We start from the raw sequence: 25,897 nt of genomic DNA, 5'->3' as shown, positions 1-25,897 counted from the left end.
GTTCTCGCTCCAAGAGTGACAACGGAACGGCCCCTCTCCATGCCAGATGTGAAGGGGTATATATTTCGGTCTTTTCCATTACTCCTTCAGCTCAAGGCGTCAGAAATATCGTCTGCCAATCAGTATTGCTCTTCTAAACCGGGAGAATGACGTTTCGTTTAAGGCGACCAATCCGGAAATCTGTAGCATCGGCGTTTGGCGTTTGCTGTCTCCCTGTGAAAACCTTTGAAACTGCGTGCTATATTTGTAAAGAATGCGTAGGCTGGCCGCTCCCACACAATGCAGCGAAATTTGATTTTAAGCCGAACTCGGGGTCGTCCTTTCACTCGGGCAAACGCTGTCTGTTCTACGGGCGGTCACTGTCCGACGTCGATAGATTGGGACGGGCCTCCTGGCGTGTGGTTGCTCTCACGAACTAAAAGCTTTTGTGACCGTCGTGTCTGGAACGTATGTGTGTGTACACCAGCCTCGAGTATTTCAATCTTGGAGCGCATTTGCGATTTACTAGTTATTTGGATATCATTTACATGAATTTATACAACATTGACTTTATCTTATCGAGTTTGGGTTCGAATGAAGCGTCTTGATGTACAGAATATGATTGTGAGGGCGGAATATGTAAGCAATGAAGGTCAGGAGACCACGACGTCTTACAACTTGAAACAGGCGGTGATCATATTAATGTGTCTGGATCGTGTATTTGGCCAGCCGTGCATGATCATAGAGCGAAGACACAAACATTGAGATAGGAAATGAGCTTTGCAGCAAGAAAATATAAACACAGTCAATGTGGTGATGTGTAGAGTTCCATGGACTCTCGGAAATGGCTCTAATATTCCTGCTACCTTTGGTACGGCAGCAGAGGGAGGTATGCCAATAGTGGTGCGTCCCTTGAAAACATTGGACACCACGTCGTCTTTTTAGGCAAGCCCCGGTTCTGCGAGCAGCGACACGATGGACGCAACCGTGTCTGCAGGTTCCATGAACGTCGCCAGACTGCATTCTCCATCGTCGTATGGGCCCAGCAGCTGGCATGAAGTTATTTGGTTCCGTTGGACATCATTTCTGACTCTCACTAGCAGTATTTGGACAGCAGCCGTTACGTTTCTTACATATTAATGCTATTGACTCCGCCCTCCCTAGGAGGTCTCTGTGACGTAATTTTTCAAAAAGATAATGCAGTATCGCGTGTTGCCCGTCAAGTCCTGGCCTGTCTCGGTACAAATGGTGTTCTAGTGTTGCTCTGGCCAGCATGTTATCCAATTATCTCATCTGTTGGAGACATGTAGTCATAGGTCCTCCGGAGACTGACACTTCACCACTGACCAGCTGTTACGATTGATGAATTCTGGGATAGAGCTGAAGCAGCATGGAATGACATAACCATATCTGTCATCCAAGCTTTGTTGTTGGCATCATTGGTACCAGAGGTAGCAGCTTTATGTACCGAATTTCGTTCTCTGTGTACACTCAGGTTACTTCCATATTTAGTCGTATATTCTTTCTACGATACCTACGCAGCTTTCAGTGTTTTGGAATCCACGCTGGTGTTGCAATTCCAAGATTCACAGTGTGTTTAGCGATGTAACTGGCATTGATTTCATAAAATGAATAATCTTGACAATAGCCTCAACTAGCCACTCTCTTTGTTGTGCTTTCTGTTTCTCTTCTTTTGTTTCTGAAATATCACAAGTGTAGGGTAATACGTATCATTCTACTTTCTGTACGGTGTTTTTAAACAAGTACGTAATAAAGCAGTTCTGAACGTGTTACTGTAGTACCGTTTTCATCGTAAGTGTTTAGTTTTTAGTTTGAGTACAACTTTCTTGTGATCAGGCTAATAAAGGTATTAGCTATTTCTAGATTCACATACGACTTCGTGTCGTACATTCTTCCCGTATGTGTCCTGATGGAACTGTATTTAGTTGTCCTGTATAGTCCAACAAGTGCTCTTGTTGACATTCACGAGCACATTTCGCTATTCATACTTCGCATTTCCAAAAGTATTTTTGCGCGTGTTTACTGTACGAGTTTAAAGCGTGTAATATTGCCACCTGCGCGATTCGTTCCCCACTCCACTCTTGTGACTGTTAGGTGGCTGCATGTATATCAGTTTTCACTTTTTGTTCTGCAGGCCTGTGCGTATGATATAAACGTGTGTGTGTGTGTGTGTGTGTGTGTGTGTGTGTGTGTGTGTGTGTGTGTGTGATGGGCTACTAAGGTACCAGGAGAAGGGGGAAAATTTGGGATGGGAAAATCAACAATATTAGTTTTTATCATAATTTATGTGGGTGCTTTTTTACATAGATAGGAGGGCGATGAAAAACGACAGGAATAGACTATTTATTGTTTAACAGGGCTCTAATCTGGATCTTCATTTGTCACTGTTTCAACTATGTCGATGGCTAATACAATCAAATAATTGCTAATTATTTCATTTGGCCACTCAGTACTTCCCTAGTAAATGCGCATTTGTGCATGGAAACTTTCCTGTAAGGTTCGCAGGTTTCTGCTGTAGTTGTAGTGTGTAATAATTGTCCTGTTGTGTTCCATGTTCGATAGCTCATTACCATTCTTTATTATGTGCTCAGCAAATGTTGTCTGTCTTTTTTCATTCGCTGGAGTGTGTCGTTAAGTCAAATCCATCTACGCTGCTGGTGATTCGTTTGTCAGTTGGGAACATTTAGGTTAGCGGAATCCTTGCTGTTACTTTGGAGCAGTGGGCTTCCACATTCATAACCATCCACAGCAATATAAAAGAAGACTACTTCACATTGAACATTGAACACTGGACATTGTCACCGTACAATACACATACACATTTGAGACATAATACAGAGGGCCTAAGAAGGTAACGACCCATCTCCAGTAGGATATATAAATAAATGTACTAGGACACCTGTTAGTTGAGATGTATATTATGGAATAAGTCCACATTTCGCCTTTATGGTGGCTTGAACTCTGCTGGGGACACTATTAATTAGTCATCTGAATGTCTGTGAAGGACTAGCAGCCCATTGTTCCTCAAGAGCTGAAATCAGAGAAGGTTGTTGGATGCTGCGGTCCGGAGTGAAGTCGACTTTCTAACTCATCCCAAAACTGTTTCATTAGGTGCAGATGGAAACTGTGATAAAGCCTCTGCATTTCATTAATGTTTTTGTCCACAAACTACTCCATCTCAGATGCTGCTTTGTAACAGGGTGCATTACTATGCTGAGAAAAACAGTCATCGTCTCCAAACAGTTCCCCTACTGTACACAGTACACAATGCTATGAAATTTGTCCATAACCTTCCACACTTAGCGTTTTCTTAAATGCAGTAAGGGGATCACAGCCTAACCAAGAAAACACCCCCGTAATTCCGCACCTCACTCTTGGCACTACACATGATGGCAAGTAACGTTCTCCAGGGATTTGCCAAAGCCATCTCTTCCATCGGATTGACACAGGGTCCACAGTAATTTATCATTCCAGATCAGCAACTTCCTGTCATCCACTGAACAGTGGCATCGCTCTTTACACAACGCAAAGCGTCGTTTGAGATTGCCTACGGAAGTATGTGGCTTATGAGGAGCTGATCAACCATTGTAACCCATTCCTTTTAACTCTCAACAGCTGGTGGCACATTATAACTGATGAGTGATTCCTTCCGATGATTTCACGAGATTTTTTACAACCACCGTCTGCAATGTTCAACGGTCCCTGCCCATCACTATATGAAGTCCGTCTCGTCCTGGTTTAGCTTTGGTTGTTCCTTCACGTTTCCACTTCGTAATTACATCACCAAAAATCGATTTGTGGAGCTTCAGAAAAGGTGAAATATCACTAATGGATGTGTTACTCACGTGAATCTAATTACTTGTCCACGTTCGAAATCACTGGCCTCTCCTGACTGAATGATTCTGCATACAGTCTGCCACTGATTTTAATATTCGATGAGTAATTCTTTGGTTTGGATCCTGCGGAGAGAAAAGTCTCTGTCGCCAGAGGTGGCCGAGGAGGCTTATGTGCCTTAGACACAGTTCCAAACCTCTTGTGGTGCCTCAGTACAAACACCTGTTACCAAGGTAAGTGTTTATATTATAAATTATGTGCTAGTTTGATAACATCAGTCGACTTCGCAACAATTGTATGTGAACCACAATGGCGATGTGAATATGTCGCAGTCAGTTAGCGTCGTACCCAGAGAGAAATATGACGGGTGGTTTTAGTACAACACTCCTGGTCTGATTAGACATTCACTGCCTGAACATACCTTGTTGGATGTGACAAATATACCGGCTTTAAACCGGTTGTAGACGGAATATCCCGTATGCGTAAGCCAAGTCCAGCGGCAGTGCTTGATACTCTAGTGAACGACATACTCAACGCTAAGTAGGTATAAGCCATAATCCGTAATGGAGACAAATGGTAGAACTCGATAATCTTGTGAATAACATATCCAACGACAAATTAGGTGAATATCAAAATACCAGAAGTCTTCAACGGGAAAGTCAAGTCGACAGCAGTCATATTAGTTCATTGTGAATGTAGGACCAACCGGTTTTAACGGCTGCTACAGAAGGAGTAATATGACCCGGGCTAGAGACCAGGTCAAGACGTGGCCTCACTATCCCACAAGTTAACTGTACCGAAAACAGAGGCAAACTAACTATTAAAATAATATTTTTTTTAGTTTCACTAAGGAGGCGGGGACGGTTGTTCGTTACCGTTTTCTCCTGGAACATTCAAAGTGAAATGACTCCTGGTGAGAGTGATGGTGAAACGGTGTTGGCTTCTGGAGCAGAGTCACTCTACGTTTGTAGTGCCACCAAAATGATATCAGGAAAATTTTGCTGATGACACAGTGGTAGTCTCAAACCATAGAAACATGACGGTTTTGTGTTTGTAAGACTTCCAGTGGATTGAGTAATGTAACATGGGACAGGGTACATCAGTAATAGTCACATTGTCGTAATACAGTGTCTATTGATGATAGGTAGTCACACCTTGCTATATTTCAGTAACGGAGTGTGGACTATGAGTGCTGGAGAACAAATATCTGCACGAATAACAGGAATTAATTGCTAAGTAAGTTTAAAATTGTATTTAACGTTGCAGTTCGTAAAGATCTATTTAGTTTTAATTGTTTTGATGGTCGCTCTTAAAATACGTATTCTAGCTCTATCAGTGTATTCAACATTGCATAGCAGATGTATGAACACATTGTTTTAAACGTGTGCAGAATTACAATTTGTATTACACAACCTTAATTAGGCAAGATACTGCATGTTTAATCTGTAACAGCAATAAATAAATAAATTAATATTATCTGAGTTCGTTGAGGCATAATGCAGTACTCTCTCATTATTCGTTCACTGGATAGTGACATTAGAGTCAACGACTGCTTTGCTGTTCGTCACGTTTAGTAGACTACAAAGTTGGTGCATGGAGAGTCACCGTCTGCCACAGAACAGCCTTACTCTTTAAAAACAACTGTAATAGTCACCTGTACTATATGGCTCCACGCGTCAGGACGATAGTAACAGCTCTGCGACTTTTCCAATGTGTCTGTTCACTTTCCTTGGGTCATATTAGACAGATGTAGTGCTTAGCAACACAAACATTTATTTAACATTCACTGAATTTGGATTTGGGTTTGTTGCAGGCCAATGCTGAAGGCCATCAAGCAGTCGTCAGAGTCGCGGTTGGTGCTGGACTGTGACACTGACATGATCCTGGCAGTGCTGCGACAGGCTGCCGAGGTGAAGCTGACGGAGGTCTACCAGTCGTACTTACTCACCTCCCTGGTGCGTTTCAAACTCCGTGAGCTCTGCACCAAACTATGAACTACACTGTCTGACCAAAACATAACGACCAGTGCACACCGAGAAACTGAATGCCATCTGGTGCCACTGCGGGCATATGACGTGGAAGGAATGTATATAAACGGAGCATCAACGAACAGTGAAACATTCTACGGAGGATAAGGGCCTAAAATGGGGAAATCCACTGATATAAGCAACTTTGACAAACGGCAGATGGCTATGGGCCGGCATCTCGCAACGATCACCTCACAAATGGTAAAGCTTGTCAATTTTCTCGTGCTACTGTCATGAGTATCCATGTAATTGGGTGAAGGACACTGAGACCATAAGTAGGCGAAAAGTAGTTGGATGTCCTCACCTATCACAGAACGTGGAGGTGGTGCACTTGCTCGTTCTGTAAAGCAAGATAGGTAGCAGCCTGAGATAGATCTGATGACAGAGTACAGTGCTAGTGCAGATACATGTGTTCTTGTGTACATTGTTCAGTGCACATTCGTGAACATAGGTTTCCACAGCAGTTGAACCGTGTGTGTTCCCATGTCGCCCTAAAGGCAGCGTCAGTTACGATTGCTGTGGACAGGGGTCATCATGATTGGGTCATTGACCAAAGGAAATGAGTTCCCTGGTCAGATAAATCATATTCTTTGTTACGCCAGTTCAGTGCTCGGATCTGGATACACCATAGACGAACAGCAGTAATAGGCAAAAGCAAAAACCAGTGCATGCTGCATTGTTGCTAGATTTTCCCCCTCCTATATAGGTCATCCCATCCCCCATGCAGCGATGCCAGAGCTCCTCCCACCTTCTCAAAGTCAAGGTCACCAACCCTCTTCCCCCCCCCCCCCCCACTCTCATTCCTAGATAATGAGTTTAGCCCACCTTGGCCTTCTAGATATCGGAAATGGATAGTGGTATTGCTATTTTATTACCAGTGCCTTGATGGTGACCTTAAAAAGGGATTTAAAAATGGTTAGTTGAAATTATAGCAAGATCTTGCAAAGTGGTTGACAGCATAGCAATTCTTATTTCTTACATATATTATGAAGTTCAATAGGACTATTAATCCAATTCCTCCTTGAATTACAGAAGAACTAGTTGTTTACTTGTGGAGTTGCTGAGATGTCTGCAAGTTACAGGAAGATTATTGTGTTCTACTATTCTGATACAAAATGTTACTATGATCAGCCATCGGCACATGGTTCAGTGTCTCAGATATTCTGAAAACACTTTGTTACAAAATTATAAAACAGGGTTTCATCTCTTGATATCACTATGCCTCTCCAATATAACGAATACATCATATGACAAGAATATTTATTTCATGGCCATTGCCTCAGATGTGGTGTGCCATAGCCCATAATGCCAGCTGTCAATATATACATCACTTATTTACTCAAGACTAGAAAGAGATGTAGCTCTCCTTGTTAGTTATATTTAGTCTGCAGCAATGTATAATCTAAAATGCATCAAATGTAAAATAATCAGTGACAACGATATATCGTAATACATTTGAGGAACAATGAAAAGAGAGGCAGTTCATTAACAGACTGCGACTTGGGACTGTAAGATGCAAAAGAACTGCATCTCTTAATCGAATGGTTTTCTTAAAATCTAAAGATCAATACTGAATGGCAGAGAAATTCAGTAACAGTCGTTTTGTAATTTTTATGCATAAGTAAAATTTTTACTAGAGAACTAATAACAAAAACACATGTAGCTTTGGTTTATATAAATAAAACATATTTTTAGACATATGACAGATGTGTCAGTATGTGATTCTTCACAGCTGGCCAAGTGGCTACTGGACTCGGTATCTTATCTCAGTACATCTTGAGTTGTGGAAATATTCCACTCATATGGCCCCAGACTTCATATTGTACTGATTTCATTTAACTTTTTTGTACACATGTTTCTGAAAATACTGCCTAACTCTATCTGCTATCTCAGTAGCTTCTTAATGTTGTTGGGTAATCATTGCACATTTTTGTATTCACGCACATCTGTTCTGTTTTACTTTAGTTGCTTGCCATCTCACAGGTCTCTCTTGTCCTACACAGGAATGTGGTATGAATCAGACAGATGGATTTAATTTTCTTACACAAGATTTAGTATTGATAATAACCATTTACTTCTGCTCTTAGCTTTCTCCGCCATAATGACATTTATCAGAATATTACATGTCACTGGTTTCAACTTAGCCTACACGGACAACTGCGACATGAAGGACCATCCTCGAGTGTAGCTGTTCCTGACGTGGTTGGATGCAGTCTTGTCCAGCTCTCATCATGCTACCTGCCCTAGCGTAATTGTTTCATCATCATCTACATCCCTAATTGGGCATTTTGGTCCATTCTGCCTCCTTCAAAATTTGTTAAACAATCGCTTCATTCATCTTACTAAAGATCTTTTGCCCCTTGGTTAATATTGTTTCAGTGATTCTTCTACATAGCATAATGGTTACGTATTCTTTCCATCTTATCTGAGATTATTTTATTGTGTCGCTTGTGTTTTGCATATTCAGTTCAGCTCAAATGTCATCATTTCTGTTTTTATACCTTAGATTACATCCAGCCATGTATCTAAGGAAGTTCATTTCACATATGTCTATTCTCTTTACATTCTCTTATTATGGGTCCCGTTTCCACATCCATAGAACAGTGCATGTGTATGTATCACCTTACAGAACGTCAGCAGAGTATCTCTGTGCGCTTTCTTTCTCAATGTTCTGTGTGTAGTTTCATAGAAAGGGTTAAATGTGTCTCACTTATTTTGCGTTTCATTATTTGCCATGTATATAATACTAAGCAATAAATACTTAAATTTATTAACTTGTCCTCCTCTGATATGCTTGTCATTTTCGTTCTTAAGTTATAGCGAGTGGGTCTTGTTTGTCAACAAAATACAGAACACTTATTACATCCACTTTATTAATTTTAACTTGTCTTATTGTCTGTGCTTTATTTTTGATTACATAAAAAAGAGTGGGCGAAATGGGGACAGCCTTTCTTAACTCCTTGATTTACTACAGTCGTATTATGCTTGATGTCGGCTATATTTATTTGTATTTTGTTATTCATATACACTGATGAGCCAAAACTTTATGACCACCTGCTTCGTAGCTTGTTTATCCGTCTCTAGAACGAAATGCCGGCCGCGGTGGTCTCGCGGTTCTAGGCGCGCAGTCCGGAACCGTGCGACTGCTACGGTCGCAGGTTCGAATCCTGCCTCGGGCATGGATGTGTGTGATGTCCTTAGGTTAGTTAGGTTTTAAGTAGTTCTAAGTTCTAGGGGACTAACGACCACAGCAGTTGAGTCCCATAGTGCTCAGAGTCATTTTTTTCTAGAACGAAATACATTACTCATTCTGCCTATCAGGGATCCGACAGTTTGTTGGTGCGTTGCATCTACCCACAGATCATGTAATAAGCATAAATAACGGGCCACTGATTTGAGTGCTCGGTGACGGCGCCCAATAGCTATCCAGATGGGTTCAGTACGATTTATATCAGGCGAATTTGTTCGATGAAACATCAACGTGAGTTCACTACAATTCTCCGCAAACCACTGTAGTACGGTTCTGGCTCAGAGACACGGACAGTTACAATGCTGAAAAATGACATCGCCGTCTGGGAAGACATCAAGATGAAGAGATGCAGGTGGTTCGCTGTGTAAGCGTGTCCTCGATTACTACCACAGGTCCCAAGTAAGCACAGGAGAATGTCTCCCATAGCACAATAAATCTCCTACCAGCCTACGTCCGTGGCGCGCTGCACATTTCGAGGTGCTGGTCGCTTCAATGACGGCGTTTGTGGAGACGACCATCAACCTAGTGTAGCTAAAGTGTGATTCACATGAAGAGCAGGCCCGTTTCCATTGATCCAAGGTCGAATCCCGATGACCCCGTACCCAATGCACTCGTATCTGAAGATGTCGTTGAGTCAACATGTGAACACTTAGTGGTAGTATGTTGCGGAGCTCCATGTGTAACACTGTACGATGAACTGTGTGCTCCGAAACACTTGTATGTGCACCAGCACTGTGCTCTTTCAGCAGAGATGCCGCATATCACCATCTATCCTACATTACAGAGCAGACAAGTCTCCGAACTCCACGTTCTGTGAGTAGCCGTGGACGTCCTACCATTTAGCGCCTAGTGGTGGGTTCTCTGTCCTTCCACTTCTTTCCATAAATGCTCACGACAGTGCACCTGAACATTCGACCAGTTTCGCCGTTTTCGAAGTAACCGCTCCCAGCCTCCGTGTAATAGTAATGTGCCCTTTGCCAAAGTCGCGCATGTCAATAGATTTCCCTATTTGCTGCCCATATCTTCACTAGGGTGATCCCCCTTCCGTGTCTGTTCCGCGTACATAACTTTTGCTATCGTGCCACGTGCCCACAACGCCATCAGGTGACATTAACGTCGCGGTGGGCAGTGATCATAATGTTTTGGCTGATCAGTGTAGAAACACTGGATGTCACTTATAAGGTAAAATAGGATCCCGCTGTTTCTTAAAATTTCTCACAGTTCATTTCGGTTCATTTTATCGAATACCTTTTCGTAGCCAGTAAAAGGCAAGAGAAGCTGGTGAACTGAATTAATGGTATTTTTCTATTGGCTGTGTCATAGTGAAGAGACAGCCTGAAGATGATTTTCCGTTGCAGAAGCTATGGTGGGCATCTAATATCGTCTCAGCGATAGGAAACAGTCATTTTGTAAAATTTCTAGCACATAATTATTACATATAATTACACTATTGACCAATAAATTTCTTACACCAAGAAGAAATGGAGATGATAAACGAGTACTCATTGGACAAATATATTATACTAGAACTGATATGTGATTACATTTTCACGCAATTTGGGTGCATAGATCCTGAGAAATGAATACCCAGAACAACCACCTCTGGCATTAATAACGGCCTTGATACGCCTGGGCATTGAGTCAAACAGAGCTTGGATGGCGTGTACAGGTACAGCTGCCCATGCAGCTTCAACACGATACCACAGTTCATCAAGAGTAGTGACTGGCGTATTGTGATGAGCCAGTTGCTCGGCCACCATCCACCAGACGTTTTCAATTGTTGAGAGATCTGGAGAATGCGCTGGCCAGGACAGCAGTCGAACATTTTCTGTATCCAGAAAGGCCCGTACAAGACCTGCAACATGCGGTCGTGCATTATCCTGCTGAAATGTGGGAATGGCAGGGATCGAATGAAGGGTAGAGCCACGGGTCGTAATACTTCTGAAATGAAACTTCCACTGTCCGAAGTGCCGTCAATGCGAAAATGAAGTGACCGAGATGTGTAACCAATGGCACTCCATACCATCACGCCGGGTGATACGCCAGTGTGGCGATGACGAATACATGTTTCCAATGTGCGTTCAACGTGATGTCGCCAAACACGGATGCGACCATCATGATGCTGTAAACAGAACCTGGAATCTACCGAAAAAATGACGTTTTGCCATTCGTGCACTAGGTTCGTCGTTGAGTACACCATCACAGGCGCTCCTGTCTGTGATGCAGCGTCAAGGGTAACCGCAGCCATGGTCTCCGAGCTGATAGTCCATGCTGCTGCAAACATCGTCGAACTGTTCGTGCAGATGGTTGTTGTCTTGCAAAAGTCCCCATCTGTTGACTCAGGGATCAGGACGTGGCTGCACGATCAGTTACAGCCATGGGGATAAGATGCCTGTCATCTCGACTGCTAGTGATACGAGGCCATTGGGATCCAGCACGGCGTTCCGTATTACCCTCCTGAACCCACCGATTCCATATTCTGCTAACAGTAATTGGATGTCGAGCAATGCGAGCAGCAGTGTCGTGATACGATGATCCGCAATCGCGATACGCTACAATCCGAACTTTATCAAAGTCGGAAACGTGATGGTACGCATTTCTCCTCCTTACACGAGGCATCGCAACAACATTTCACCAAGCAACGCTGGTCAACTGCTGTTTGTGTATGAGAAATCGGTTGGAAACTTTCCTCCTGTCAGCAAGTTGCAGGTGTCGCCACTGGTGCCAACCTTGTGTGAATGCTCTAAAAAGCTAATCATTTGCATATCACAGCACAGTCTTCCTGTCGGTTAAATTTCGTGACTGTAGCACGCCATCTACGTGGTGTAGCAATTTTAATGGCCAGCACATATTCCTAAAATCGAGTATTCTTATTTTTACAATGTTTGGTGCAAATTTTAACAGTGCTATGTCAATCATGTTACATGTAGGAATCTTCCTGTTCTTACTGTACATTACTGCTTCTTGCAGTTCTCGCAGCGTCGTTAAATTTATATTCCCGTGTGCTTCACCAAGAATAATTCATGTATCTTGGATATCTCAGCAGAGGCTTTTGTAACAATTACTTTCAGAAATAGTGTTGAGTTCTAGATTGTCCATACCTTCTCTATTTGAATGTTTCATGATTTTTGGGTGCTTTGTCTTGTCTTCTTCTTACTTCGTTTTCATTATCTGTAATATATTTTTTTCCAGTTATGGTTTTAACTTACCTGAGTGTCTTTTCCACTACTGCTAATTTTCTTTTATGATTCAATCTCTTATCTTGTTCATCTGGGGAATATAACAGTTTTCTTGTTTTCTTCTTTGTTTTTCGGCTTTCTTTTTCTGCAGTTATAGATATGCAAGTTGTTTAGGTTAGCAACCGTCTTTTGCAATTCTAATGAAAGTCTTATTGTGACCAAACGCATTTCGCTTTATTCTAAAGCATCTTCAATGGTCATTGTAACAATATGGGTTTGTTTTTTTTACTATTTTGTTTCCTGTAACACATTTTTAAACAGACTTGTTGCTAATCTTCAATTAGACTCCATATTTCATAAGAATCACAGACCTATTAAAAGAAGCTTACTTTTCTTTCTTGTAACAAGTTGCTACTTCAGTTATTACTTCCTTTATATTATTCCTTTCCTGGTTATGTTATACACTTTTAAATTTCAATGTATGTACTCTTCAAGCCTTTTCCGATAAAGTAAGCAGATGTTCTCTCCTTTAAGTAAATGTACTTTAAAAGTTGTATCACCATGATTTTGTTTCTCTTTAGAAATTGTCTTCCATATTGAAAGCAGTTTTAGTTTTGAGGACAATAACAAATAATCTGAGGACATACGGAATCTTTGTCTACTCTTGTGTCTTGCACTAGAGGCGAAATCTTAATATTTGCTATTACATAGGCTACAATTGTGGATAAGTCTCTCCCGTGTCAGCTATGTTTGTAGATCTGTTTATTCCTGCAGAAGGTGTTTGATATCCTTAACTCATTATTCAATGAGAACATCTTCATCCTATATCCATTATTATTTATTTCATTTTCCCCTGCAGAACCAATAACATTTGCCTTGGAGATCTTCCCATCCTTGCATTTAAATCTCCTTGTATCATCAAATAATTACTTCTCTTTATCTTATACAGGATTCTTCGCAAAATGTTGTATTCTTCAGAATATCGTCCCATCCCTACTCCATTATCAATGAATACCGTTTTATATCTTTGTTCTGACCATAATTATTTGTTCATTGATCAAAGTTGAAGATTGTATTTTGTTCATTAAAGTGTTCTTCCACACAACATCAATTCCAGTACAGGCATTTTTCTTTTTAGGGACTCCGCTGCAGATCATATCATATCTGTTTATGTTGGTTTCAGTTATAATAGCCATGTCAATATATTGTGAATTTAGTTCATTTTATGCTTCTTTATCTCTGCGGACGTTCGAGCTAGCCAATTTGAATACACTGTCTATTCAAAATCGTTTGTTATCTTGTATGACAAGATCGTCTTCGGTTTATCCATCTGGCTTATTTTTCTGGAGATTCTCGGTATTTTTACGGCTCCACCAGAAGGAGTTATTGACTGCTTGCTGGAGAAAGTGAGATAAAGGGGCTTCCATCTCAAGGCCTTGTGATGTGCCTGATTTTCTGTCAGCGTTGGCTCTCTTAGCCGAAACACCTCAATTTTAAGACACCTGGGACTTGCCTGTCCTCTTCCGCTGGCTACACTCCAAATTAAGTACTTTGTATGGAGTTATTTCCTGGTAGAGCTGCTAAGAAACTGTATAGTCATTTCTCAAAGATTTGTCACCCTGCCTCAGCTATCATGGGTCAGTGCCCTTGAAACTATGCAAGACTTAAGATTCACAATAATTGTTTAACAACAACTCCTCACCCTTACCCAACATCTTGAAACACAAGGAAGCTAGATCCACCATTTTGGATCGAGGGGGACAGGGAGAGGTGGGAGGGCGTGGATGACATTAATGTTGAACCTGTGATGGAGGGGTTGGGGGGAAGTCTGGAAACGCTGCATGGGGAATGGGGAGGACTTGATCTTGAGAGGGAGGGTGGAATCTGGCGTAATGTGGCCTACACTGGTTCTTTCCTTTGTCCATTACTAATGGCTGCTCAAAACATGCACTGCACTACAGCCATGGAACAGTGGTTGCAATATTACACTATGAGGAACATGCATCTGGGCTTCCATGGCTACTATAGTAGTAATCCAAAGCACCACTTTAATACATTCATACCCGATGTCTTCCATAATGGCGATGATACAGGGTGTTTCAAAAATGATCGGTATATTTGAAACGGCAATAAAAACTAAACGAGCAGCGATAGAAATACACCGTTTGTTGCAATATGCTTGGGACAACAGTACATTTTCAGGCGGACAAACTTTCGAAATTACAGTAGTTACAATTCTCAACAACAGATGGCGCTGCAAGCGATGTGAAAGATATAGAAGACAACGCAGTTTGTGGGTGCGCCATTCTGTACGTCGTCTTTCTGCTGTAAGCGTTTGCTGTTCATAACGTGCAAGTGTGCTGTGGACAACATGGTTTATTCCTTAGAACAGAGGATTTTTCTGGTGTTGGAATTCCACCGCCTAGAACACAGTGTTGTTGCAACAAGACGAAGTTTTCAACGGAGGTGTAATGTAGCCAAAGGACCGAAAAGCGATACAATAAAGGATCTGTTTGAAAAATTTCAACGGACTGGGAACGTGACGGATGAACGTACTGGAAAGGTAGGGCGACCGCGTACGGCAACCACAGAGGGCAATGTGCAGCTAGTGCAGCAGGTGATCCAACAGCGGCCTCGGGTTTCCGTTCGCCGTGTTGCAGCTGCGGTCCAAATGACGCCAACGTCCACGTATCGTCTCATGCGTCAGAGTTTACACCTCTATCCATACAATATTCAAACGCGGCAACCCCTCAGCGCCGCTACCAATGCTGCACGAGAGACATTCGCTAACGATATAGTGCACAGGATTGATGACGGCGATATGCATGTGGGCAGCAGTTGGTTTACTGACGAAGCTTATTTTTACCTGGACGGCTTCGTCAATAAACAGAACTGGCGCATATGGGGAACCGAAAAGCCCCATGTTGCAGTCCCATCGTCCCTGCATCCTCAAAAAGTACTGGTCTGGGCCGCCATTTCTTCCAAAGGAATCATTGGCCCATTTTTCAGATCTGAAACGATTACTGCATCACGCTATCTGGACATTCTTCGTGAATTTGTGGCGGTACAAACTGCCTTAGACGACACTGCGAACACCTCGTGGTTTATGGAAGATGGTGCCCGGCCACATCGCACGGCCGACGTCTTTAATTTCCTGAATGAATATTTCGATTATCGTGTGATTGTTTTGGGCTATCCGAAACATACAGGAGCCGGCGTGGATTGGCCTCTCTATTCGCCAGACATGAACCCCTGTGACTTCTTTCTGTGGGGACACTTGAAAGACCAGGTGTACTGCCAGAATCCAGAAACAATTGAACAGCTGAAGCAGTACATCTCATCTACATGTGAAGCCATTCCGCCAGACACGTTGTCAAAGGTTTCCGGTAACTTCATTCAGAGACTACGCCATATTATTGCTACGCATGGTGGATATGTGGAAAATATCGTACTATAGAGTTTCCCAGACCGCAGCGCCATCTGTTGTTGAGAATTGTAACTACTGTAATTTCGAAAGTTTGTCTGCCTGAAAATGTACTGTTGTCCCAAGCATATTGCAACAAACGGTGTATTTCTATCGCTGCTCGTTTAGTTTGTATTGCCGTTTCAAATATACCGGTCATTTTTGAAACACCCTGTATCTTCCAGCAGGACAACTGTCTGTGTAAGAAGATCATAATGGTTGTAAAATTGTTTCAGAAGCATAATAGTGAACTCACGTTACTGTCTTGGTTACTAGACACACCTAACCTGAACCATGTGGAACATTTCTGGGATACTTTTGGACGTCAGCTCGGCGCTTGCAAACCAGTGCCCCATAATTCAGACGGATTGTGAGACCTTTGTGTAGACGTCTGATACCATAAATGTTTAGAAATCTTTCAAGGACTTATTGAATGCATGCCACAAATGATCGTTTCTGTTCTGTATATTAAATTATAATATAGACCATACAAGAGTTTTACATACAACTTCGAGACATCCTAAAGTTTCCCGGTATCCAAACGATTCGAAGACAGTCATTTGCTTCAATTTTAACGGAGCCTATGGTATCTTTTCACTTCGTTGTTAGTAACGTTTTCAATAACAAAAAATTGCCGATGAATCATGGTAATGGAACCGCTTTTTCCTAACTCTTTCTTGGCTTTTATGACTTCTCCGTCTTCTTCTTTTCCTGGCCCAAACCCTTATTGAGCGACAAATTCTCAATTAATATTTTTTACGGCCTTGTCGTACTTTCCTCTTCTTGTTTTCGAGTGCAGGAGTGTGTAACGTCTTACTCTTACGTTGTATCATTTCTGGCATTGCGTCCAAATCTAAGATTTTCTTGGCAGCATGTAGATTCTCTTCGCAGTTTCACTGGGTCCGATAACTAATAAAATAATGATAAGTTAATTGCCGTTTAGAATCACAATGTTGCCACATAATCGCCAAAGGACGATGACACGATCTCAAATCTGAATGCGGTTAGCTGTTCGTTAGGGATTCGGTTACGCACCGTCGCTTTTAGCTCGTTTATGAGCATGGACCTCTCATGAGGCGCATTAACCTATATTTTACTACCTTTACATATTTCGAACATACGTTACATACACATTCAGATAATTTCCACTTTGATGTTATATTAGTGCATGATAACCATCGCAGAATGACCATCTTTTATTTAGTCTTTATGGAACAGCAAGGAACTAGTTTAGTTCACGTCTTTATTCAGCTTGCTGCTGCAGTACTACGCTACTTGAATGGTCATCTTATAGATATTAACTTACCAAATTCTCATCAAAGAAACACAAGAAATTGGGATAACAGAGCAAATCATTCATGGCGATGCTGATCTATAGTGTATATGTGAAGAAACTATTGTTTTGGAACTACAATTTAAAATATTCAAAAACTTTTATAACATTTTGCGTATTTGTTCAACAATAACACAACAACATTTAATAATTTTATTTATTTTTAGTCAACATTTAATAATAACAACATTTGATAGCTCCCTACAATGTCTACCCAACTAGATGTCATCGCATACGTACCGTCTATGTAGCATTTTGAATCGGTTTTACAGACAATTTTGCGTATAAATGTTAATAAATTTGCTAATATTTACTTCATAAATACAGTAATAACTTTAGTGAGTTCGTCTCTTTATTGTGATTTCAATGTATCACTACATTTTCTGTAGGACGTGTGCTGTGTCGTGTTTTTAGCAAATATTCAAAGCTCTAGTTTCACCATGTATTGCTGGGCATCCATAAACATGCAGTGGCACAGTTTATCCCACCAACATGGGATTTCCAAGCCCCCAGCGCACAGCAGCTCACTGGACAGCTGTTCCTCCTGTACCTTTCGCTGCAGTGATTGCGGAAAGCTGCTTAGTGTCCTCTTACCTGGTGCAACCATATCACGGCACTCGACAAAACTCTCCATTTTAGAATACCATGCATAGCAGACATATTAATCGTAACGTTACAAGTCTGTCCACTATTCTGTCCAAATATTCTGAATCCAATTCAAAAACCAACAACAAACTCCATCTTTTCTGATCTAATGGAACCTAATGAACAACTTCCTTGGTACAGCTACCGACCTTGCCAATCTACTTACATGTTCCTCTCAATTCCATTTATTTTGAATGACAGTAATAATTTCGTCATCCATTTCAGTCTTCTCCGTGATCCACTTCTTCGCTTTCCTGTTTCCCAAGTAATTCCAACATACCTCCTTTGGTTGATCAGCAAACCACATTTGGAGAAAGATATTCACATTAAGTGTCTATATCTTACGGCTGTAAGTCAAAACTGGTAACACACAATGTCTGTAAGTTCTTGTTTTTTGAAACTTCGAAGTTTTTATTTATTTATTTGATACTTTGCTTGATTTTATAAAAGGTCTCTGTGCCACTTTCATCCATCTATTCATTTATTTTGCTTTCCGTCCAGCTACTCTTCCTGTGGTTTTGTTGTAAATTGTTTTCTTTTCGATATGTTAATTATACCTTATTGCAGTACTGATTTTCTGGCCTGGTTTCAGTTTTGCTCTGATAAGGTAATCAATTCATAGTTGAAATCCAAGTATTTTAAAAAATGTTATGTTGCCTCTCTGCAGCAAAGTTTTCCCATAAAATGTCCTCACAAATCTTCACCAAGCAGCGGGAAAGCTCAGCCAGTGACTACCAACTAAATGTTAAGAAACGGAGAACATCCCATCTATCAGATATTTTAAGCCACTCAGCGAGGTTCTTTTCTGGGTTGACAGAGAGAAAATTTTTGTGTCCGTGAGATCTTGCAAGCAGATGGCACTACTCCTCCCTCACAAAAATGAGAAAATCTTTAACAGTAATTGCCACTCAGCTTCCCGATGTGAGAGTGGCGAGTAGTTATCTTTTGCCCAGCACGGGTCCCTCAAGATTTTTTGGAAGGCTTTCAGCGAAAAACGCATCCCCGAGATGTTCTTTTAGCAGGGACAGCAATGTCATTTATGGATTTCGTACAGTTAGTTGAAGGTGTAGCCAGATGCCCTTCCTGTCACCTTTCCATTACCCACTGGGACGAAACGTGAATACCCCGACTGTTTGGGTGTTGTGTTATGCACGTGAAAGTGAGCGAAGGTTTTCTAAATGTTTCCGAATCGTGTAACTGAGGTGGAGCTTGGGTATCAACCCGGTATTCACCTAGAGGTAAGTGAGAAACCGCCTAAAAACTACATCCATGCTGGCTGGTACACCGACCCTCGTTATTAATCTGCCGTGCGGATTCCTTCCAGTGCCAGTGCACCTAGTTGTGCCAGAAGTGACTCTTTAAGACACAAAACTAGCCAGGTGGACATCATTACCCTTGACAGCGTCATACAGATTTATGTAAGTCGGAGCAATAAAAGAGAGACATGAAACGTACCAGCCGAACATTTGGCTTATACATTTCAGAAAATATTTTTTTATAGAGATTCCTTTAATATAGTTTTTATTCGTCTAGTTCACAACTAAGGCCACAACTGACTTTCCTTTTTAACGAAACAAATATCCTCTTGTAAAAATATGTTTGTGTTTCGTCTTTTCGTCGCATTTCCGATACCTCTAATGTATCTCGTTTGACTTTGTTTGATTCCTTTACCAAATACGTTAAGCTTCGTTTGGTTTCTAAAGTTCTGAAAATTATTGTCATTGTACAGAATATACGCATTTTTTTCCTTTCACTTTCGCAGTTTAGTCATCTAAGTGGTGTTTCAAGAATATTAGACTAACAGAAGCGTGTTTTGTACAGGAAGAATTTTTTTGTATTTTTTCATTCCTTTCAATGACCAATGAGAGTAAGTTACTGCTTTTAATCACAAAATTATCATCGCGGACAAAACCATTCTGCAGGATTCTATCGCCATTTTACCAACAGACTCCAACTAACATAATATCTTCATAATTTAGTGGTCTCTAGAATGCAGTTGTGCAGTTTAAGAAATACCTTTCAATACCTAATAATGTTAATAGTAATCAGAGAATCAGTAATCAAAGACACTTAAAAGCATGAATTGGTACCACTAGTTCCAACTTCTTCGTGAAATGGAGTGATATTGATACCACCAGAAAGTTCTTCGTGTCTGTGAAAACTGCAAGGAACTGAACAATTGCTATAGACTCATTTGTATCACTTGATTCGCGCTATGAGACCATATGCGAAGTTACCGTTGTATCCAAGTGCATTCAGTTTTACTATTCTCTACAAATTCTACTAACATGATGATTTCTCTTATTTCTGATAACCAAACCAACTGTGTGTTTTGGGCTACGTATTTCATTTACCCTTGGTACTACTACGTAGAAACTCCGATAAATGTAAAATTTTTCTCCTTTTACGGTACAAGAACTCAAAGGCACACATCCTTATTCACATTTCCGATCATACTCTAGAAGACATGATTCGAAGACACGCCTTACAGCTAATATGTGTACCCGCCGCCGGTTTATAATTCTCCCGAAATATTTTTATAGTTGAAACTGAACGCGGTTGGAAACATAAACTTTTCAAAATTCCTAGATATTTCTTGATACAAAGTGAATTGTTCATTAGTTACTTCTTTACTATATTCCAGTAAAAATTAAAATAGCATAATTACAAAATTCAGAAAACCAAATTCTATTAACCAAAACACGATTTTCAGTAAGATCACTTTAAGTTTCTGTCATGGTTTTATATCCATAGTTCGATATTTTGAAACGTTAATGTCTCTTTGAAACAGACAAATAGCCCTCATTCTTTCTTTCATATATTTTCCTTATTAATACGCAGGATGTTATGATTTTATGTTGACAGGATGCCCACACTTTGGATTTGACTCAGTTTCGTCTCAGTGGTACCAACATCACAACACTGCGACTCATCCAGCCTGACAGCGAAGCCGTTCTGAAGACGATGCAGGACTTCGAATACCGTTGGAATAAAACTCCTGTCACAATCACTCCGCATACGATGCGGGTATGTTTTATTCTTGCTAAACTCCTCACTTAAGCATCGTTGTCTGTTTATTCTTTTTATTAATAGAACAAACAGCAATTTATATTTAGTGATGATTGGAAGTTGCCAGTAATAATCTAACAAATTTCTGCCTTGAAGCCACATTAATTGTAATTAATCTCAATGTCGTATTCTTGCTTCCACAAGTAAATTTAGTTAGAAACGATGGCATAATACCGCTGAACTGCATTGCAAAACCTAAATTTTGATTATTATGTAGCATATGTATGTGGTAATCAGCATAACTGGAACAAGCAGTGTTTCGGTACCTACAGTATTAAAGCAGTGGTAACATAATTCGACCCTGCTCTATGACATATGTTTGATACTGGATCGGTGTACCTTGTTGATCAGATGTGGTTTTTTTAATATTAGTGTCTGTCACTGCGCGTGATTAGAATGTGAGGCAGGATACAGTACTTCCCAGACGATTTCGTAATAGAGATAGTTTGTTATCGGCCTGCTCCTACTTGTGAGTTATACAACAGCTGTGAAGTTGTATTATGTGGACAGTTGTTATGAGTGTTTGTGAAATATATAGTCGTTTTGTGTCTGTGGCTAACAGTTATTACGTAACTGAAATGAAGAGACGGGGTGTTGCCTGGTTCTGATTCATTAGTTGCTCGTGCGTAAGCACCAAGGGGCGGCAGAAGACCAACGGACAAAAGTGTCTTACCTTCATTCCGTGGGAAGTCGTGAAGACCTATTGATTTAACTCATAATACTGGTGCGTAGGTTGGTATACAGGAACTCTACTCCATTGTATATCCATCCTTGTTGTCGTGGACTGATACCTATTCATTCATAGCATGGATACTCGAAGGGTGACACTGAGGACCATATAGTCTAAAATAATTACCGCATCCATTTTTCCAACTAAGAGTCTATTAGCAGTGAGTATTAACACACGAAAATCAGCACTCACGAGTGATATCGTTAACTGCTGAACAGATAATCCGACATGAGTGATGAGACAGTTCAGTCATCAGCTTGAACAACTTGCTTCTTCAATGAAAAGCTAAATGCTTGTAGAACGTTGACTACACTGAATTTCTGTTCACTCAATGAAAGCGTTACACGATGTAAATGGTGCTGAGATCATGTCCTGCACGACAAAGGTTACTGAAATTCGTTCATGTATCGTGTTCTGAAGATTCCATCAATAAGGATACCTAGTCAAGGTATACATTTACAAAATACAAGAGAACCTTTAAAAAAATTGTAGTATAATCTTTATGCTGTATTATCAAAAACTATCACTATACTGCTTAGTAATATTTGTGCTTGTGCCAGCAAAAGCTTACCTCACAAATGAGGGAGACAACTGCTACTTTAATAAAACCAATGTTGTCTCAGTCATATTAAAGAGTTGTTGTTGACCTCCTATTGGTACCTTGATGTCAGCTTACTTACATGGATATCTTTCAAAGAATGTAAATGGCTACATTTGTTAATACACAGTCTTTCTTACAACACAAAATCAGTTGTAACACAACTTTACCACAAAAACTGCTATTTCCCATGTAGCTAACAGAATTTTTCAATCCTTAAATCCAAATATTCAGATGGTTTGCAAAAGGGGTGTCTAAAGGGTGATGTTCTTTTCTGTTTTTATTTTTAATTCGTTAGGATTACCAATTTCTTGCTTCGATAAGACATAACTTCTTGTTGTTGAAGGGTTGCTTTCTTTTAGCATAATGCATGTTTTTCTCTTTGTTAATAACAGACGAGGATTTGGAAACAATGATGGGAATGATGTTTCATCTGTTGACTACAGGTCGTCCTCTGAATTAGATACTCTCTCTTTCTAGCACAATATTCTTTAATCACAGGAGTTATCAATATTTTATCCTTGATTCTGTTCAGTTTCTTCTCAGTTAGGTGAAAACAGACGTATAGTTATCAAAGATAAAAATGTTTCAAGTCTCATTGCTATGTCTTATCACTGTTTTCAAGCAGCCATTTCGTGTGACGTGTGAAGGATATAACTGTGCTGTGTGTAGCACAGACAGGGCATGTCAAATGTTAGACTCATTTGTTATGGATTAATAATAAAATGTAACAAAGGAAGAAGATAAATCAAGGCCTGTGCAGATAAATTACTGTTCTCAAAATCTGGCAAGGAAAACTTTACGCTTTCATTCTGTGAGTGAGTAGGGAATTCGTATGCTCCCGTTCCTTCTTCGAAATACTATAAGTTATTTAACTTCACAGCACTCCGGTATTCCGAAGGAAGACAACTTACAAAAGATGATGGCTGACATATGATTAACGCGTGCCCCGCTGCCCGGAAGTGCTCATAATTAATTGCCACACAAAATTAATAATTAGTGATGTCAACGAACCTCTTCAAGTAAACGAGATGTCCTTTGAATTAGTTTATTAATTTTAAAGCAACAAAAAAGGTGTAACTACGTCCTTCCCATTCACACTGATATAATTCACAAATTAAAGTCCGTTTCTTCTACAGTTTGTTCATGTTAGTTCAGTACGAATCTGATTATAAAAGTAGTAATGTCACCTATGGAGTTATTCAGCGTGCTGATGTCCACGCTAACACGTAAATTTACTGCCCCTCAAGGCGAAAATTTGTTAAATTTATGTCTACTGACTAATCTTCATACAAGGCCCGACAAAAAAGTATAGTACCGAAAGGACACGGTGGGATAGAGAAGGTATAGTACCCAAGGGGCATGACTGAATATCAATATAACTTCGTATACGTACACACCATCGCCGGTTACGTAAATAATTTGAGTGACCATATTCTGTAAGGGTCAAAATGGCTCTGAGTACCATGCGACTTAAATTCTGAGGTCATCAATCGCCTAGAACTTAGAACTAATTAAACCTAACTAACCTAAGGACATCACACACATCCATGCCGGAGGCAGGATTCGAACCTGCGAACGTAGCGGTCGCTCGGTTCCAGACTGTAGCGCCCAGAACCGCACGGCCTCTGTAACGGTCACCCGGGTGCCTTAGTGTGGCTGGTGTTTAGCGTTGTTACCTGGTAGAGTAAGTAAGGGGGATGAACAGCGTCAGATGTTAAGTGAGCTCTGTGAATGGCAAGGAGATGCCGTGTGTGAGACAGGGTTATCAGCACCGGACAGAGTTTGATAGGTGCCATGTTGTAAGTCTCCAATTGGCCGGAAGGTCATATCGTGCAATATCCAGATTTGTGGGGCTTTCGGATCTGTCACTGGCTCCAAGGAAGAGTGACTGCGTGTGAATACAGGAACGTTGATCGTCAAGGCCCCCATCAATCATGTCTGACCCCGATATGGGAGGCTAGCCGAACTGTGCGCTTCACGTCCGCGCCGGCCATCCGAGAAAAGGTTATGAGCTCCCTGCAACATTCTACGTCGTCCCGCATCTTTGATCGGAGACCAGCAGCAGCCGGACTAGGTAACTACCGTTCCATGGGTAGGCTGCCGTTTAACACCACAACACAAATGAGCTGCGTTTGGAGTGGTGCCATGACTGGGAAGCATGGACTGATGATTATTGGCGCCGCATTGCCTTCAGCAACGAATCGCGGTTCTGCGTTACCCCCCAATGACTATCATAATATAGCGTCGGCCCGGGGAGAGGCTCTGTTATTCCAATTTTACTCCCGGCTTAATGGTGTAGGAAGCCATCCGGGCCGGCCGGTGTGGCCGTGCGGTTCTAGGCGCTTCAGTCTGGAACCGCGTGACCGCTACGGTCACAGGTTCGAATCCTACCTCGGGCATGAATGTGTGTGATGTCCTTAGGTTAGTTAGGTTTAAGTAGTTCTAAGTTCTAGGGGACTGATGACCACAGATGTTAAGTCCCATAGTGCTCAGAGCCATTTTTTTGAAGCCATCCGGTGTAATTTAACGTCGCAGATGGTAGTGACTGACGCACCTCTGAAACACAGCTGTACGGCAAGGACATCCTCCATACTCACGTGTTACCTCTCATGCGACAATATCGTGGTGTCATTTTTCAACATGACAGTACTCGTCCACACGTGGAACTAGCCTCTACGAACTATGTGCGTGGCGTTGAGGTACGCACTGGGCGAGTAAGATCATCAGATGTGTCCCCGACAGAACCATCTCGGACATAAACGTTATCCCAGCACCAGTACCCTGGATCTCGAGGACCAGTTACAACAGTTGTAGGCCAACTGGCCTCAGAAGAGACACTCTATCCAAGCGAATCGAGCTTGTATCCAGGACAGAGGGGGTGCAACGTCATACCGATAAGTAAGCACATACTCCCAAATTCCTTTTAAAATTGACTTGATTTTGTAATCACTGAAATAACGTCACCCTCTCAAACCCTGAAGCTTCTTTTCCTCCTCCACTTCAAGGAGCTTCACTTTTCTTGTCAAGCACTGTATTTGAAATTATATAACCCTGTATATAACAGCTTGAACACCTACCACCTTAACTATCATGTGTCTGTTTCCCACCTTAGGTGTTAACTCAGCCGCCCTCAACTTCTACCTTCAAAATCACTATGACCCCGCGAGCTGGTGCTGCAACCATTGTCTGAACTACACCACAATTGCTAACCACCAGAAAATACGCATAAGGTAATGTTTGGCAGCTATCACATGCAAAGCCAAAGATAACGAGAGTCTAAGACACGATGCTCGTACACATTTTGCAGACTTTACGTGTTTAAATCAAAACTTCTGTCCTGAATAAGGTGGTAGAAGTGTATGTCCTGTCGTCTCTTATTTTCTTGCTATTGGTATTTCTAAAGCAAAATTTCTTCGTAGCACCGGAAACAGAACCGAACAAGTTTAGAATGGGTGCCAGTGCCAAAGCTGCAAATCACAGTGAATATGTATGTAGGGTGATTTTTTTCCAAGTGGTACAAACTCTAGAGATTAACCGCTGAGAGGATACGCAAAAGAAGCTCTAATGAACTTGTCTCTAGGAATGCATTGTTTCCATGCTAGATACTATTTATTCAATCATAAAATGTTACAGCGACTCCGGTCTAGTGCGCGCTGTACCATGCAGCCGCAATTACAGTATGTTTGGAAAATGGTTTCCACGTGGCTCAACGCATGCATGTAGCTGACCGCGGTGGCCGAGCGGTTCTAGGCGTTTTAGTCCGGAA

At 41.2% G+C, this 25,897-nt stretch overlaps 1 protein-coding gene across 1 annotated transcript in view; it reads left to right on the top strand.

Annotated features, from left to right (window-relative positions):
- Nucleotides 1-25,897, top strand: part of LOC126324303 (glutamate receptor ionotropic, kainate 2-like) — a 206,047-nt gene that overhangs the window by 65,768 nt on the left and 114,382 nt on the right. The window contains exons 6-7 of the mRNA XM_049994948.1: nucleotides 5,648-5,789; nucleotides 20,597-20,758. Coding sequence (XP_049850905.1) covers nucleotides 5,648-5,789; nucleotides 20,597-20,758 — 304 coding nt within the window. The remainder of the gene's footprint in view (nucleotides 1-5,647; nucleotides 5,790-20,596; nucleotides 20,759-25,897) is intronic.

Source organism: Schistocerca gregaria, chromosome 2 (genome assembly GCF_023897955.1).
Source record: "Schistocerca gregaria isolate iqSchGreg1 chromosome 2, iqSchGreg1.2, whole genome shotgun sequence".
Lineage (NCBI taxonomy): Eukaryota > Metazoa > Arthropoda > Insecta > Orthoptera > Acrididae > Schistocerca > Schistocerca gregaria.
This window is presented reverse-complemented; position numbering and strand designations above follow the sequence as displayed.